This window comes from Neoarius graeffei, chromosome 13 (assembly GCF_027579695.1).
Source record: "Neoarius graeffei isolate fNeoGra1 chromosome 13, fNeoGra1.pri, whole genome shotgun sequence".
Taxonomy (NCBI): domain Eukaryota; kingdom Metazoa; phylum Chordata; class Actinopteri; order Siluriformes; family Ariidae; genus Neoarius; species Neoarius graeffei.
The window spans coordinates 47,979,806-47,998,482 of NC_083581.1; the positions used below are offsets into that span (position 1 = coordinate 47,979,806).

Sequence of the window (18,677 nt, forward strand, 5' to 3'; positions counted from 1 at the left end):
CCTGCATGTCTTTGGACTGTGGGGGAAACCGGAGCACCCGGAGGAAACCCACGCGGACACGGGAAGAACATGCAAACTCCACACAGAAAGGCCCTTGCTGGCCACGGGGCTCGAACCCGGACCTTCTTGCTGTGAGGTGACAGCGCTAACCACTACACCACCGTGCCGCCCTGAAATGTTTTGTAATTAATAAAAATAAAGAAAAACCATTGAATTAGAAGGTGTGTCCAAACTTATGACTGGTACTGTAGGTCTATTAATATTCACATAAAAGCAAGTCAGAAATGCACAAAGGTGAAGAAACTAAAATGGAACGAGAGTGGGATCAAACAGAGGGAAGTGTGAAGGAAGTGAAAAACAATGAGGGGTTGTGAAAACAAATAAGAGAATGGCAGAAGCTTTCAGGAGGGATATGGGTGTATGGGAAAACTGGAGAGATAAAATAAACAGGGGCTTGTTTCTCCCTACTCTAATTTATCTAATGTCAACTGTATAATTTGCTCTTGCAGGAAAAGCAAAAGTAAACACAGCCATGCCAGTGTGGGGAGTCAAAAGAGGGACATGGTGAGTTGTTGATTTATACTCTTAACAGGTACACATAAAAGCATGACGCACATGTAATGTACATGCAAACATTAAAGATGTGTGTGTTTCAGAGTGTTCTTCGTCAGTTCAAGCTGAGCTCCATGAGTAAATCAGACACACGCCTGCATGAGATGCACCGACTGCCCTGCAGTGCAAATGGTGAGTGCAAAGTGTGTGTGCATTTGTGTGTGCGTCAGAGATAGAGGTGTAATGTGATAAAATAATAATAATCATTTTAAAAAACAGGGCTGCTGGGAATATTTTAACGAATATTTTTTTCCATTCACACATAACAATAAATAGCAGGCTTGTAGTACTTGAGTCCAGGACTTGGACTCGAGTCCAACTCGTGCCCTAATTTTAAGGATTCATGACTCGACTCGGACTTGAGCACTGATGACTCGGACTTGGACTCGGACTCGTGCATCAACTGCATTAGGACTCAGAAAATGGACATGAAGACTCAGATTTTTTCTTTATTTTTCGTAACATGCCATAATAATTTGGCATAAGATATTTATATCTACATTAATTTTGTACTAATTTCGTGTAAGAGTGTCACACCTGTGCGTCTTGGCATGTGCATCAGATAGACTCTCAGGCGAGCTCCGGACAGTGTGCGCGCCAAGCAGACTCTCGCGTGTGCACCGTAAATGACTCGCACCTGCACAGGATCAGGGGCGTAGCCATCATTTTAGAAGTGAGGGGGACAAATTGTTCAGAGGTCTATTGAGTGATTTATCATCCTCTCACATTCAATTGCACCTCTCCTTAGCAGCTAAAGAACCACATAACCACAAACAGCACAGCACCAGGGAACCAACTTTAGTTCTTTAAAATGATATACTATCAAACTCTAAAGTCTCATTCTCATCTCATTATCTCTAGTCGCTTTATCCTTCTACAGGGTCGCAGGCAAGCTGGAGCCTATCCCAGCTGACTACGGGCGAAAGGCGGGGTACACCCTGGACAAGTCGCCAGGTCATCGCAGGGCTGACACATAGACACAGACAACCATTCACACCTACGGTCAATTTAGAGTCACCAGTTAACCTAACCTGCATGTCTTTGGACTGTGGGGGAAACCGGAGCACCCGGAGGAAACCCACGCGGACACGGGGAGAACATGCAAACTCCACACAGAAAGGCCCTCGCCAGCCCTGGGGCTCGAACCCAGGACCTTCTTGCTGTGAGACGACAGCGCTAACCACTACACCACCGTGCCGCCCAACTCTAAAGTCAAAATCTATAAATCTAAAGCTGCCAAACTCTGGTTGAGTTGACATAGAATGACCCTGGAGCATCTACAGCCAGATAATTATCCTATGTACATTTCTTTAGCCAGTTACAATTTCTCCTACAATAATATAGATAGTAAATGTGCAAAGTAAGATTTATAAATAGAATTAAGAATAGTAGTAGTGACATAGCTAGTTATATTCTCTTCTCACCGGTGACCCAGCATAATCATCCCTGTTGGCCTCTGGTCCACTGTCTCCTCTCTCACCCTGCTCTTTCTATTGTGGCAATAAAGATTAAAAAATATGTGGAAAGCAACATTTTGAAATAGAGTTTGGAATACAGTAATAATAATCAGCAAATTCATGTGCTTTAAACTTTAACTACCACAAAAATAAATTAAATCTTTACAAAAATAACAGTCAAAGGAACACAAGTACATTTATATTCTTATTTTCTACCCAGAAGTGAGTAATCTTATTAGAGTAGCCAAAATAGTAACGTTACTCAAGTAAGAGTATTGTTACTTTAGAATAATATTACTCAAGTAAAAGTAAAACAAATTTTGCAACAAAACAACTCTTAAGAGTACAATTTATCCAAAAAGTTACTCAAGTAAATGTAACGGAGTAAATGTAACTAGTTACTACCGCCTCTAAGTTAGCTAGCTAGCTTAACTAACTAAATTGTCATCTTTTAGCTAAACATTATCTACATTCAACAGCATTACTCAACTTACACGGTTTGTTTGGAAAAAACTGTCTAAAGTCTTTAGCCTCTTGGCTGGTTTGCTGAACATACAGAAGCGCTGCCCAGATCTGAAAAGCGTCTCTGATTACACACCACAGCGGGGTTTGTTTGCTGCCTCAGCTCCGCCTGCTCATGATGCATTTAGAGGCGGCTCGGAAAAACGTGTTTCCACATGTTAAAAATGAATTGAGTGGTTGTAATGGCTGTAAAAAGTGCGGGGGACAGAGGGCACAAATACAGGAAGTGCAGGGGACATGTCCCCCGCGTCCGCTACGCCCATGCACAGGATTAAGGCGCAATCAGCACGCCTGTATAAAAACTGTGAAAACACACTTACTTTGAGAAGTATTGAGTTGCGTTGCTGACACGTTACCGAGCCTTGTTTCCTGATCCCTGGTTTCCTGTTTCTTGTTTTTGATTCTGCCGAGTCTACGATAGCCTGTTTGTGCCTCGTTCGACCCATTGCCTCATTGTTTTACGATTTTGCCTGCTGTTCTGGATTGTTTGCCGTCTTCACTTGTATTAATAAACACACCTTCTGCACTTACATCCGTCTCCCAACCATCTCTGACAGAATACTTCGCACTCCCTGACAAAGAGAATGCACATTCACCTGTTCATACATCATGTTCAGGAACAAACTAATGTTAATGGTGCTAAAACAACCACCGTCAAATGGTGCGGTTGGAGTGTTGGACTCAACTCAGACTCGGATCAATCGTGGACTTGACTCGATTTTTTTTTAATGACTTGGACTTGAACACTGGGGACTCGAGACTGGACCGGACTCGAGGTTTAGTGACTCGACTCCAACACTGATAAATAGAAATTTGCAGGGCATTACTTTATTCAGTTCCTGAACTTGTACAGTTCCTCAGCTACTTCACTTGAGTTCATAACTTGCCTCAACCAAATCTTTGTATCAAATGTTCCTGAGTATTCGAGGGAACTATCCTTCAAAACAAGGACTCATTTATCAAAGCCGGATTCATTTGTAAATCATTTATACGGGCATTTACACAGGAAATTTATGGTATTTATGAAAGGTATTTATGAAAGTCCTGTAATCTTAGAAAAAAACATCTGTATCCTACTCAAACCCATGAGTGTATGTAAATTTACACATCGGAAGACTAACTAACTTAAACCTCAATTGATCAACGTCAAATCATGTCATTTGCAGTGTTATACACTTTTAATTATGCTGTCAGGTTTAAAATGCGTATTTATTTCAATTAGACACAAAGATATAATATTTGTTTAGAGACCAATATGATTTTTTTCAGAGGATGAAAGCTGGCTAAAAAGTTGGTTCTATTTTCCACGGCATCTTTTAATCCTTCCAGCACTTTAAAGCCAGCCCTAATTTGGCCGACAAAAGGATGCTGTGCCATTTATGTGCAGGTCCAAGTTTTGTCCATGCTTGGATTTCTTGCTACTGGCGCATTTCAGAGAGAGATAAATGACCGACCTGGTAGGTTGCAACCTTCAATGAGCCATATACTCCTTGGTGTGTTGTGTATTATCATCTGGATTGTTCCCAAAGAGCATTCCTCCTCCAGCTCTGAATGAAATCCCGAGTGAGGATGCATTTACCATGCACCAGCACCTCATCATCTGTCTGTAAAGCAAAGACTTCACCCATTATTTTAATTTACATAGCAAGCCTTATTTTCACCTTTTCACATTTTGCAGGGATTGGCAAATTTACTTTAAACTTGAATGCATATCTTTTAGAGTTGCTGTAAAGTTCTTCACTGCTCTGAGCATAATCCTGGCTTTTTAAAGACAGCATCACTGAGGGCTCTTGGTTTCTCTCCATATATTGGCCTGCTGGTTATGATGCTGAATAAGAGTTTATATATACAGTATTCTGTGTGTGTGTGTGTGTGTGTGTGTGTGTGTGTGTGTGTGTGTGTGTGTGTGTGTGTGTGTGTGTGTGTGACAGTTATTCCACAAAATTGAGTCGTGTATGAGCTGATAGCCGACGAGGCGCATAGCACCAAATTGGCTATAAGCCACGTATGAGGAGATTGAGTGGAATAACTGTTTTATTCTGTCCACATTCACTGGATTTTGAGAAACAGAACATATTTATTTTTATTTTTTGCAAATTCGATCAATAAAAACTTTATACAAAACGTCTGACAAAATCATTTCTGCTTAAATGTAAACAAACCAGCAAAATGACAGGAGCAATTTGTGAAAAATTCTATAATAATCATTCTTGAAAAAAAGTTCTTACCGTCAAATACTTTCATTCCATATTTTGTTGCTTTTTTTGTATTTTAGGGGTTTTGTTTTTGAGTAGAGTTTTTATTTCGTCCTCGGTTGGTTCAGCAACACCGCCATTTTTGTTTTTCTCTACACACGGTGTATGAGCAATAGCCTAGTAGTGGAGTAGCCAATCAGAGCGTGTGATTGATCATATTCAGTGAATGTGGATAGAATATATATCTTTTTGAGTGTCACTAAATGCAAATGTTGATGAATGCCAAATTATTTTTAAGTTACCAACATTTCTCACATGAATACAAAGAAAATCAGTGTTTCCAAAACATTTGTAAATCCAGTGGATATTTTTAGTTCAGTTTGGCTTACGCAAACATACACTAAACTTTACTAATACAGTAGTTTGATAAATGAGGCCCGATGTCTTGGATAATAATCGTCATCTAATTAAATTTTATCAGATTTACGTCAGTTCTCTGTGGGTTTTTTTTTTTTTACATTATGTTTAATAACAGCAGAGAAGGGCTATAAGAATGAAGAAAACACAGTGAATAAATTAATATTTCTAAAATTTATTAAATTATAATGTTTTGGAGACCCAACTTTTTGCACAGTGTGTAGACTGTGTGAGGTAGGAAATAAAAGCTTATTTCTTTTTGGGTCAGTTTATACAGAAATATGGTAGAAATATGGGGTTTGTTGTTGTTTGTTTTTGGTAGACTGTATTGAGATCAAACCACACCAGTAAGATCATATTTAGAGCAAAAAAGAATGCACCTCTTCTTTGTAAATGAGTATTTTCTTTTCCCTGCTAGCTCTATCAATTTTAGCCATTATAGTATGAAAGTAAAAATAAAATTGTGTCCTGTGGGATTTCAGTCCCAATGCACACCTCTAATCTCAGCCTGATTCCTTATGAATCTTTCTGGCAAGGTTTCCTTAAAAAAAAAAAAAGAACATTGCACCTGCTATCCATCCATCCATTATCTGTAGCCACTTATCCTGTGCAGGGTCACAGGCAAGCTGGAGCCTATCCCAGCTGACTATGGGCGAGAAGCAGGGTACACCCTGGACAAGTCGCCAGGTTATAGCAGGGCTGACACATAGAGACAAACAACCATTCACACTCACATTCACACCTACGGTCAATTTAGAGCCACCAATTAGCCTAACCTGCATGTCTTTGGACTGTGGGGGAAACCGGAGCACCCGGAGGAAACCCACGCAGACACGGGGAGAACATGCAAACTCCACACAGAAAGGCCTTCGTCAATCAAAATCTTTTTGGGGGCCAAGCAGGAGAGCTTCCTAGGCACCCATTGTATTTCTACCCCTTGTGTTATTATTCATCTTCTTTTTCTATCTAGAGTGTCTATGGCAGCCAGTAGAAGCGTATGGTAAAAAGTGTTGAAATTTGACTCACTGATTGGGGACAGTCCCCTGATTTTTTTTCACCAAGTTTCATGTTTGCCAGTTTCATGAATGTTCTAGTCCCACCAACAGTTCAAATTTCTGGGGCCTCGTTTATAGAGTGTACAGTATATGCACAAAAATGGGTCTAAAATACAACCCCGATTTCAAAAAAGTTGGGACAAAGTACAAATTGTAAATAAAAACAGAATGCAATAATTTACAAATCTCAAAAACTGATATTGTATTCACAATAGAACATAGACAACATATCAAATGTCGAAAGTGAGACATTTTGAAATTTCATGCCAAATATTGGCTCATTTGGAATTTCATGACAGCAACACATCTCAAAAAAGTTGGGACAGGGGCAATAAGAGGCTGGAAAAGTTAAAGGTACAAAAAAGGAACAGCTGGAGGACCAAATTGCAACTCATTAGGTCAATTGGCAATAGGTCATTAGCATGACTGGGTATAAAAAGAGCATCTTGGAGTGGCAGCGGCTCTCAGAAGTAAAGCTGGGAAGAGGATCACCAATCCCCCTAATTCTGCGCCAACAAATAGTGGAGCAATATCAGAAAGGAGTTCAACAGTGTAAAATTGCAAAGAGTTTGAACATATCATCATCGACAGTGCATAATATCATCAAAAGATTCAGAGAATCTGGAAGAATCTCTGTGCGTAAGGGTCAAGGCCAGAAAACCATACTGGGTGCCCGTGATCTTCGGGCCCTTAGACGGCACTGCATCACATACAGGCATGCTTCTGTATTGGAAATCACAAAATGGGCTCAGGAATATTTCCAGAGAACATTATCTGTGAACACAATTCACCGTGCCATCCACCGTTGCCAGCTAAAACTCTATAGTTCAAAGAAGAAGCCGTATCTAAACATGATCCAGAAGCGCAGACGTCTTCTCTGGGCCAAGGCTCATTTAAAATGGACTGTGGCAAAGTGGAAAACTGTTCTGTGGTCAGACGAATCAAAATTTGAAGTTCTTTATGGAAATCAGGGACGCCGTGTCATTCGGACTAAAGAGGAGAAGGACGACCCAAGTTGTTATCAACGCTCAGTTCAGAAGCCTGCATCTCTGATGGTATGGGGTTGCATTAGTGCGTGTGGCATGGGCAGCTTACACATCTGGAAAGACACCATCAATGCTGAAAGGTATATTCAGGTTCTAGAGCAACATATGCTCCCATCCAGACGACGTCTCTTTCAGGGAAGACCTTGCATTTTCCAACATGACAATGCCAAACCACATACTGCATCAATTACTGCATCATGGCTGCATAGAAGAAGGGTCCGGGTACTGAACTGGCCAGCCTGCAGTCCAGATCTTTCACCCATAGAAAACATTTGGCGCATCATAAAACGGAAGATATGAAAAAAAAAGACCCAAGACAGTTGAGCAACTAGAATCCTACATTAGACAAGAATGGGTTAACATTCCTATCCCTAAACTTGAGCAACTTGTCTCCTCAGTCCCCAGACGTTTACAGACTGTTATAAAGAGAAAAGGGGATGTCTCACAGTGGTAAACATGGCCTTGTCCCAACTTTTTTGAGATGTGTTGTTGTCATGAAATTTAAAATCACCTAATTTTTCTCTTTAAATGATACATTTTCTCAGTTTAAACATTTGATATGTCATCTATGTTCTATTCTGAATAAAATATGGAATTTTGAAACTTCCACATCATTGCATTCGGTTTTTATTTACAATTTGTACTTTGTCCCAACTTTTTTTGGAATCAAGGTTGTACACATATACAACCTCCCATGAGAAAGGGGAAAAAAAAAGAAGAAAAAAAAAACTTGGGGGGGGGGGGGGGGGGCATAGTGGCTCATGTGGATAAGGCACCATACCATAAATCTAGGGACCCGGGTTTGATTCTGACCCAAGGTCGTTTCTCTCTCCTGCTCATTTCCTGTCTCTACACTGTCCTATCCAATAAAGGTGAAAAAAGCCCAAAAAAATCTTAAAAAAAAAACTTGGTGGGAAATTGAGCTTATATAAACCTTGACCCCTCTGTAGAGCCAGCCAGGAATTAGTGACGCCCTATGGATATGTATAGAATTACAGCTCAATGTGCAATTTGCACTCACTCATTACACTTCAACAGCTAAGTAATTTCACACATTCACAGATCTATCAGTAGGCTATAGAATGATATAAATAACCTAGAGTATTATGAATTGTCTATGGCCCTGTGGCATTTTTGATGTTAAAAGACCACACCAATCGAACAATAAGGGGAGGATGTGTTTTTACATAAGAAAGATTGCCCTGATGACTGGCCAGTTGAAATTTTGAAGAACCTTTCTCTTGGACCTATGTGCTGAGTTGGCATGCAGGTGTGTGTACACAAGGTTTTATAAATCTTTTTTTTTTGGGTGTGTGCGCATATGCAATCTCCTGGTTTTTGTGCATGCACACACTTTCACACTGGTGTCCATGCAAAGTTTTATAAATGATGCCCCCAGTCTTCTGTCTGCTGTCCTTGTCAAAGTCACATCATTAGTCAGGTAATCTGTGACCCATTATTCAGTTAAAGATCAAGACAATGTTATTGTCCTCATATGTGTGTATATGTACATAGTGGGTGAACATGCCTCTGGAATCATTGGTGCAATGCACAAGGCAGCACAGAAGTACTGTACACAGGACTTAAAGCAGTGTAAGATAAGCAAATTGTGCTAGCTTACAGATCCAGTATAATGACAAGTCCATTAACTGCTTTTAGTGAATAACAGATCTGTATTGTTGATAGGTGTCCTGAAGGATAGGCCAGCCAGCATGGACCTACTCTTGCTGCAAAGTCACCGTTCAACCTCTGACCCCCACCCTCCAACCTCTAGCTGCCAGCTGCCCAGCATCCCCACTGGACCCAAGAGTGAGGAGCATGACCATCTCTACCTAGAGGACGAAGGACTATATGAAAAAGTTGGTGTGTTGAGAGCTCCTCCTCCACCTCCATTCCTGAATTTAGCACAAAGCCAAGCAATAACTGAGAACAGACAAGGAACAGGAGGAGGAGGAGTGGAGAATAGAGGGCTGAACGAAACAGAGCAAGCAGAAGTGACGGCCGAGTATGCCTCTGTGAAGAAGGTGAGAAAGCTGGATAGAGGAAGGAGGCAGGAGGGATCAGAGGAGGAAAATACATCAGAGTCATCCAACAGCACTGTTCACAGAAAAAGCTTGGATCCTTTCCACATACCCAACTTTCCCAAGGTAAACACACAGATACAGAGTGCCAGGAGTCAAATAGTCACAAATTAATAGGATTATGTTTTTAATAGCCTAGGGAAGACCCAAGACTATTTCTCACTTTTGGTTTGGGAATATTTTGGGTCTCCCAGGAGGCCTGAGAATCTTTCAGAAGCCCTTTTTCACAGCTATTGCGCAATATTGCCATGAAGATATTTCCTTAATATTCCAGCTTCAGTTGTTTACACTGAACCAAATAAAGCCGGTATAAAACAGTGCCAGTGTGTGTTTTTACACAGTGTGTCGGCATTCCGCAACCAGAGATGTAAGGTGTGACATAACAGAATTATCAGCGTCTAGGGTAAGGTATAATATACTACGTGTCAGAAATATGAATACCCCAAGTATACCGACATTGCTTTCAAAACAATAACGGTGGGGGAAAAAAGTGTTCAGGTGCTTTTGTTAGACTAGCACATTTCTACCACTCTTCAAATGCAAGCAAAATTGCTATGTGATCAGAAATATGTTGGAGGAGAAAGTGAAGAGAAGTAGAAAGTGATTTAAGCCACAAAGGTACGCAGACTTTAGACGCCGTAAACGAATTCTCACTGGTCTCGGAAAGAAGAATGTCAAAAAATAATGTCAGTGTCAAAAACATCACACCTCTGTTCCACAATGCCGGCTGTCCCTTTTACAAAAACGTTGATCCCACCTCTGTTACGATCAATCACTCCGGCTCACAGGCGGAACAACACAGACCCCCGTTTCTGCATTCAGGCATTTTACACAAAATGCAAGGTGGAATAAAGGTGTAAAATTCCCACCTTGAACACACTGTAAAAGGGACTTGAGATTGAGAACTCTGGGCTGACCTCACAGTTGGCTTGGTAATGTTTGGAGATCCACCAGGAGGACCTAGAATCTCTCTTAGTTAGAGAAGTCTGGGTGGACATCACCCTGTCTATGGGTCCATGAAAGGACATGAAAGGATTTTTGTCCTATCTTCACAGTTTTCAGGTGTCAAGCTACTCAGCATTGTGTGACCCTCAGTAATGATCAAACTCATGTTGACATTTATAAATAATATGGCTGCCAGTGCCACATGTCAATCACTTCTAATGAGGCAGACCATCATTTCATCAAACAGCATTAACTCATGGCTTTTTGCAAGGTTTTGTATGATACTTGAAACATACAGTATATGCAGTGCAAGATTCTGAAGTCATGTGCAAAGTGAAGGGTCAGGTCATGCATAAGAGGCAGATAAGAAAAAAGTTAGAGAACTGTTTCTATAGAACTGAATGTCTGAATTGAAATTGGTAGAGTGAATCTCTACACTGATCTGCAATTGGATCTTCAGTGATGACCTGGTTACTTAAAAAATGGCTGCTATCAGCCAATCAGATTTCAGCAAGCATTTGACTTGGGAAACATTGAGCTATTGTTACCAAATTTGAAAGTATGTTCCTTCTAAGGACGCCCAAATAATTAATAAAGTCTTACTCAGCTTGGCCTCTGAGGGGTGATGTTCATGTTTTTGCACTTAAAAACATATCTTTTGTAAAATTAGAAGTACAGTGAAACTTATTTTTTCAAATGCTTTGTCATCTTGCCCCCTAAAATACCCCAATTTTTTTAAATAATTTGCATAATACGCAAAACTTTATTTTGACAACTTGTCCTAGAACTTTTGTCCTATCTTCACAATTTTTCTCAGCGCACTCTGCTCAGCAGAATGTGATGCTCAGGAATTACCAAAGACTTGTTGATGTTTGTAAATAATAATACATGCAGAATGTGGTTTGGTTTGGTATTGTCTTGCTGAAATAAGCAAGGCCTTCCCTGAAAATGATGTCATCTGGATGGCAGCATATTACTCCAAAATCTGCATATATCATTCAGCATTAACGATGCCTTCTCAGATGTACAAGCTACCCATGTCATGTGCACTAATGCACCTTCATACCATCACAGATGCTGGCTTTTGAACTGTGCATTGATAACAAGCTGGATGGTCCCTCTCCTCTTTAGCCTGGAGGGCGTGGTGTCCATGATTTCCAAAAAAGAATTTCAAATTTTGATTCGTCAGACCAATCGCCACTTTGCATCAGTCCATTGTAAAAGAGCTCGGGCCTAGAGAAGGTGGTGTTGTTTCTGGATATTGTTTATTTATGGTTTTAACTTGCATTTGTGGATACAGCGACAAACGTTCACAGATGATGGTTTTCGGAAGTGTTCCTGATCCTATGCAGAAATTTCTGCTAGAGAATCGTGTCTGTTTTTAATGCAGTGTCGCCTGAGGGTCTGAAGATCACAGGCATCCAGAGTTGGTTTTCAGCTTTGTCTCTTGCATACAGAGAGTCCTCCAGATTCTCTGAATCTTTTAATGATATTATGTACCATAGATGATGTGATCCCCAAAATCTTTGCAATTTTACATTGAGGAATGTTATTCTTAAATTGTTGCATTGTTTGCCCACGCAGTCTTTCACAGAGCAGTGAACCCCTCCCCATCTTTACTTCTGAGAGACTCAGCCTCTCTGGGACGCTCTTTTTATACCCAATCATGTTACTGACCTGTTGCCAATTCATTAAATCAGTTTTTTTAACCTGACAAAACTTTTCCAGTCTCTTGTTACCCCATCCCAACTTTTCTGAAACGTGTTGCTGGCACTAAATTCAAAATGAGCATATATTTTTCAAAAATTGAGCCAAAATATGGTGTACTGCATCAATGTGCTAATCTGTAAATGGATTTTAAATAATCATTGAATTACAACGATGGCTGCTTTCAGTCAATAAGCTTTCAACAGGGATGTTAAACACCTAGCATTGAGCTATCGTCACAAAACTTGATAAGTATGTTCATATATGGTTTCTTTATGGTTCTATGTGTGCTCTGACCCCACAGATCACCATGTGCAGCTAAATTTTTCATTTTTATTCTGATTCTCCACTGAAACAAATCATGCAGACCCAACCAGATAAAGTGTAAGAGATGCGAAACTTGGTCAATAGGTATTACTCTGTGTCTGAATGCAAGCAAGCAAGCAAGATGGGCCCAATCAGCCTGATAGTAGTGTTATAGCACAAGTGTATGTTTTGGTCAATCTCAAGAATCTAAGAACTACATTCAAAATGACTTTTTGCTCTTATTCCTTTGCTTCTTATTCCATATTAAACTAGGCATGCACATGAATTTCTGTCATGATGGAACCTAGAATTTTTGGCCAATATTCACAAATTTGTTGTCACTTATAATATCTACTGAAGGTGCTTGGATTCTGACAGTCACTGTTTGCAGCCATATTCTTTAAATACAGCTCCCTCCATGACTATTGGCACCCCTTGTAAAGTTTAGTAAAAAGGGTTAGAAAAAATCCACCTTTTCGTGAAGTAGCTTCATCTCACGCTGGAAAATAATTGAAAAATCTAACCTTTAATTGAAATAATTTTATTCAGAGAAATAGGGTACATGGCATCATGGACTCCATGAAATACCAGGACATTTTAAATAAAAATCTGGCTGTCTCTGCCAGAAAACTAAAACTGGGTCATCACTGGATCTTCCAGCAGGACAATGATCCGAAGCATATGTCCAAATCAACACAAAAATGGTTAGCTGAGCACAGAACCAAGCTTCTGCCCTGGCCATCTCAGTCCCCTGACCTGAACCCCATTGAAAACCTGTGGGGTGAGCTGAAGGGAGAGAGCACAAGAGAGGGTCGAGGACCCTGGATGATCTGGAGAGATTGTGTAAAGAGGAATGGTCTCCAATTCCCTGCTCTGTATCTCCAACCTTATAAATGTTATAGGAGACTCAGTGCTGTTTTACTGGCAAAGGGAGGTTATAAAAAGTATTAAATGCAGGGTGTCAATAATAGTGGCACATGTGTTTTTGTTGAAAAGAGTTATTTCTTGATGAGGGATTTGCTTTTCTCTGAATAAATTTATTCCAGTTAAAGGTTGGATGTTTCTTATTTTTTCAGTGTCAGATGAAGCTACTTCACCAGAGTGTGGGCTTTTTCAAACCATTTTTACTAATCTTTACAAGGGTTATGAATAATCGTGGAGGGCACTGTAAATGATTGTATGCTTAAATATTTATGCTTATTTTAACTGTCAATAACACAGTTGGGCAAACATCAAGAAAACAAGGGCACTGTAACTGTAAGCTCTGGCCATTAGATTTATCCACTGGGTTAACAATTTTTCTTTTTGGTCTGTACAGGAAATTTTCTTGAAAATGTTAAATGATTAAAACAAATAGACAGCTAAACAACACACTAGATAAGTCAAGTCAAATCAAGTTTATTTGTATAGCGCTTTTAACAATAAACGTTGTCACAAAGCAGCTTTACAGAATTTGAACGACTTAAAACATGAGCTAATTTTATCCCTAATCAAGATAAGAATGTCTTGAAATGTAAAAGGAGATAGCATATGCAGATTGTTACTTCATAGTTTGCATGGATTCACACCTTCAGTAAGACATTTTATTCATTTATACCATTGATTAGTATAAGACATAACAGAAATGGTTGTTTGAATTTGAATAGGATATGATTTTTCATATAAATCAGTGATGTTAAATGTTGACCTCTGGTTGTAGACAGCAGATGAACACAACAGTATTTACTGTAGGTATGTATATTTTTGAGTTTGACATGTACAACCCCAAATCAGAAAAAGTTGGTACAGTATGGAAAATGCAAATTAAAAAAAAAAGAAAGCAGTGATTTCTAAATTTACTTTGACTTTTATTTCATTGCAGATAGCAAGAACCCAAGATATTTCATGTCATGTTTTGTCAACTTCATTTCATTTGTTGATATACTGTACATCCATTCCTGCGTTTCAGGCCTGCAACACATTCCAAAGAAAGTTGGGACAGGGACAATTTAGGGCTAGTAATGAGGTAATATGATTAAATAATGATGTGATTTGAAACAGGTGATATCAACAGGTGATTGTAATCATGATTTGGTACAAAATCAATATCCAGGAAAGGCCTAGTCTTTGAGGAGCAAAGATGAGCCAAAGATCTCCAGTTTGTTAATAAATGCATGAGAAAATTATCGAAATGTTTAAAAACAAATGTTCAAAGGAATTTCAGTGCATGAAGGGAAAGGGCACAAGCCTAAGCTGAACATCCGTGATCTCCAATCCCTCAGAGGGCACTGCATCAAGAACCATCATTCATCTATAGCTGATATAACCACATGGACTCGGGATTACTTTGGCAAACCTTTGTCAAGCACTGCAATACAAATGCCAGATAAACCTTTACTGTGCAAAAAGGAAGACTTATATTAACTGTGTCCAGAAGTGTCGCTGACTTCTCTGGGCTCAGAGGCATCTGGGATGGACCATCACTTGGACCCCATTTTGACCAACAGGGAACAGGTTCTTGAACCGATTTTGTTCAGGATTCTTTGAACCTTGGTGCCCTGATGTCGACATGGTTCACACTGGAAAAACCAGCTATATTTTGGTTCTAGCTTGGAACCAACTTTTCAGGTTCTGAACCAATTTATTTTTGCTCGAAATGCTCTGAAAGGTTCAAAATTGGGTACATGAATCAGAAAGGAACCCGTTCCCTGTGGGTCGAAAAGGGGTAACAGTGGAAACCTGTACTGTGGTCAGACAAACATGTATTCCAGGTCATTTTTGTATGGATACCGTTTGCTGTGGACCAAAGACACCATTTGCTCCGGATCAAAGACGAAAACAACCATCCAGACTGTTACCAGCAACAAGTCCAAAAGCCAGGTTCTGTAACGGTATGGGGTTGTGTCAGTGCCCTTGGCAAAGGTAACTTACACTTCTGTAATGGCAGCATTAATGCAGAAAAGTACATTGAGATTTTGGAGCAACATATGCTGCCTTCAGGATGACATCCTTGTCGGGGATATTTCAATAAGTCAATGCAAAACCACATTATGCACACATTCCAAAGGCATGGCTGTGGAAGGAGAGGGTGCCTGTCCCGTCTGTCCCCAAAAGAGAATTTTGAAACATAAAATATGACAACAATGATGTCCCCATACTGTTGCACACCTTAAGACCTGTTTTCCCCATTCCTGCAGGAGGAATGGGGTAAAAATAACACTTGAACCATTTAATCACTTGGTGTCTTCGGTCCCTAAACAGCTTTTAAGTGCTGTGAGAAGGAATGGCAACATTATGAAGTGTAAATGCTTTACCATCTCAAATTATTTGAAATGTGTTGCAAGAATCAAAATTGAAATCTGTTTATTTGGAAAAAAAAGAAGAAAAAACAATAAAATTCATGGTATAAAACATCAAATAATGTGCTGTTGTATTGTTCTGAGTGCAAAACAGGTCAAAGATTATTTACAAATCATTATTTTCAGGTTTCCTTTCAATTTCAACATACTGTCCCAACTTCTTCTGATTTGGGGCTGTATGAATGGCCATATCTGTGTTGTTTCTCCAAAGTGTGTGTGTGTGTATGTGTGTGTGTGTGTGTGTGTGTGTGTGTGTGTTGTGTGTGTGTTTGCACTTCGGCATGCGTTCCTGCTGCTACAAAATTGTGCAGATGCTGCCAAATGTTAAGTGCATTTCATACTTGAGACTGTGAATGGTTATGTGTAGATCTGTGTGCATGTGCAAATGTAGCACACAATGGGGTAATTTATGTAAAAGGGCTCTTGGCAGGCTGTACTGTGTGTTTTGTGTTAAATGTAGTAGAGAGGAAATGCTGAGGTGGTAACTTCTTCAGTCAGGGAAATAAATAGCCACATACACAGCAACCATTCATGCTTATAAACTTTCATCACTGGCTCTGCATCCAAGTTCCAACCCTTAAACTTAACACTGAATTTTAGATGGTGATAAAATGCTGAAAATTGATTCTGTTGAAATTTCTTCTTTACAGACGTGAAAAAAGTCAAGCAGTAATAAACATGCTTCATGCATGTACTGTATGTGTGTGGATGGAAGGAACAGGATATTGAAGGCAAGAAACAAGAATGAAGAGGCGAGCAAAAAACAAACTTCATATGATGACCACATCTCTGTGTGTCTGTACTTGTGCTGGATCGAAATATTGAGGACCGAAATATGTATTTTACTCATAGAGTCAGGACATTTTTATTAAATGAGGACATTTTGGCTGATCATCACTTCTTCAAAGGGCTGTTTGAGGGTTAAGATTTAGTTTTAGAGTCCAGGTTAGAATTAGGTTTAGGGTAAGGGGCTAGGGAATGCATTATGTGAGTGAGTGTCCCCACAATGATAGAAGAGTGTGTGTGTGTGTGTGTGCGCGTGTGTGAGAGGATGGATGGATATTAGACATATAAAACTATCTGTCTGGCCACCAGGGGGCAGTGTCCATGGGTAATGGAGAGGAGTACATATGGAAGCCTCCAGAAGAGAATAACATTCACTTTTTGAGGGGTCCATCGCTGGAGAATGGCCACAGCAATGCCAGCACCACAGAGGTAAAAGCACAATGCTTTTCTTCTTAGGGTGATGTTAACTTAAGGTCTTCAGACATTGACCTTTGATCTATTTGAACTGCTTGACCGCACACACACACACACACACACACACACACTCAATGACCTGCACATCTCCATACATGGTTGCCTCTAATATATGACCCTCAGAGGTCAGAGTGGATGATTAGTGTCTCATGTCCCACACGTTGCCGTTGCTGACTTTGTTTTTAATGGCTGTCTTGCACTGTCTGTTTTCTGTCAGATGATGTTTGCTGAGATAGGAAATAAATGGAATGAGTGATAATGGAGGGAGATGTGAGATGAAAGCTCACTCATTTCTTGTTCTTTTTTCCTCTCTTAATAATAATAATAATAATAATTATTATTATTATTATTATTATTATTATTATTATTATTATTATTATAACATTACTACTACTACTACTACTACTACTACTACTACTACAACCCCAATTCCAAAAAAGTTAGGACGCTGTGTAAAGCATGAATAAAAACAGAATGAGATAATCTACAAATCATGGAAACTCTATATTTCTTTGAAAATAGTACAAAGACAACATATCAAATGTTGAAACAGAAATTGTATTGTTTTTTGAAAAAATATATGCTCATTTTGAATTTGATATCAGCAACAAGTTTCAAAAAAGTTGGGACAGGGGCAACAAAAGACTGAAAAAGTTGCATAATGGTAAAAATAATAATAATAATTTGGTTAATTGGCAACAGGTCAGTAAGATGATTGGGTATAAAAAGAGCATCCCAGAGAGGCGGAGTCTCTCAGAAGTAAAGATGGGGCGGGGTTCACCGCTCTGTGAAAGACTGCACGGGCAAACAGTGCAACAATTTAAGAATAACGTTCCTCAATGTTAAACCACAAAGAATTTGTGGATCACATCATCTATGGTCCATAATATCATTAAAAGATTCAGAGAATCTGGAGAAAGCTCTGTATGCAAGAGACAAGACTGAAAACTGACACTGGATGCCTGTGATCTTCAGGCCCTCAGGTGACACTGCATTAAAAGCAGATATGTGTCTGTAGTGGAAATCACTGTATGGGCTCAGGAACACTTCAGAAAACCATCGTCTGTGAAAACACTTCGTTACTGCATCCACAAATGCAAGTTAAAACCAGATATAAACAATATCCAGAAACACCGCCCCCTTCTCTAGGCCCCAGCTCTTTTATGAGGGACTGAGGCGAAATGGAAAACTGTCCCGAGGTCTGACGAATCAAAAGTAGAAATTCTTTTTAGAAATCACGGACACCACGTCCTTCAGGCTAAAGAGGAGAGGGACCATCCAGCTTGTTATCAGTGCACAGTTCAAAAGCAGCATCTGTGATGGTATGAGGGGACATTAGTGCACATGACATGGGTAGCTTGTACATCTGGGAAGGCATCATTAATGATGAATGATATAAACACATTTCAGAGCAATATGCTGCCATCCAGACTAAATCTTTTTCAGGGAAGGCCTTCCTTCTTTCAGCAAGATAACGACAAACTGCTTTCTGCACATATTACAATTGCATGTCTCCATAGTAAAAGAGTCCGGGTGCTAAACTGGCTTGCTGCAGTCCAGACCTGTCTCCCAGTTAAAACATTTGGTGCATTATGAAGTGCAAAATACAACAAAGGAGACCCCGAACTGTTGAGCAGCTGAAATTGTATATCAGCAAAGAATGGGACAACATTTCTCTTTCAGATCTACAGCAATTGGTCTCCTCAGTTCCCAAACGTTTACAGAGTGTTGTTAAA

General features: G+C 39.7%; 1 protein-coding gene across 5 annotated transcripts in view; it reads left to right on the plus strand.

Annotated features, from left to right (window-relative positions):
• LOC132896817 (lck-interacting transmembrane adapter 1) overlaps positions 1 to 18,677 on the plus strand; it is an 81,870-nt gene that overhangs the window by 44,826 nt on the left and 18,367 nt on the right. For 3 of the 5 annotated variants that reach the window (XM_060937903.1, XM_060937902.1, XM_060937904.1), the window contains 4 exons: positions 510 to 564; positions 642 to 744; positions 8,991 to 9,451; positions 16,777 to 16,896. In XM_060937903.1, the coding sequence (XP_060793886.1) occupies positions 510 to 564; positions 642 to 744; positions 8,991 to 9,451; positions 16,777 to 16,896 (739 nt within the window). The remainder of the gene's footprint in view (positions 1 to 509; positions 565 to 641; positions 745 to 8,990; positions 9,452 to 16,776; positions 16,897 to 18,677) is intronic. The other 2 variants (XM_060937905.1, XM_060937906.1) reach the window with 2 other exon arrangements.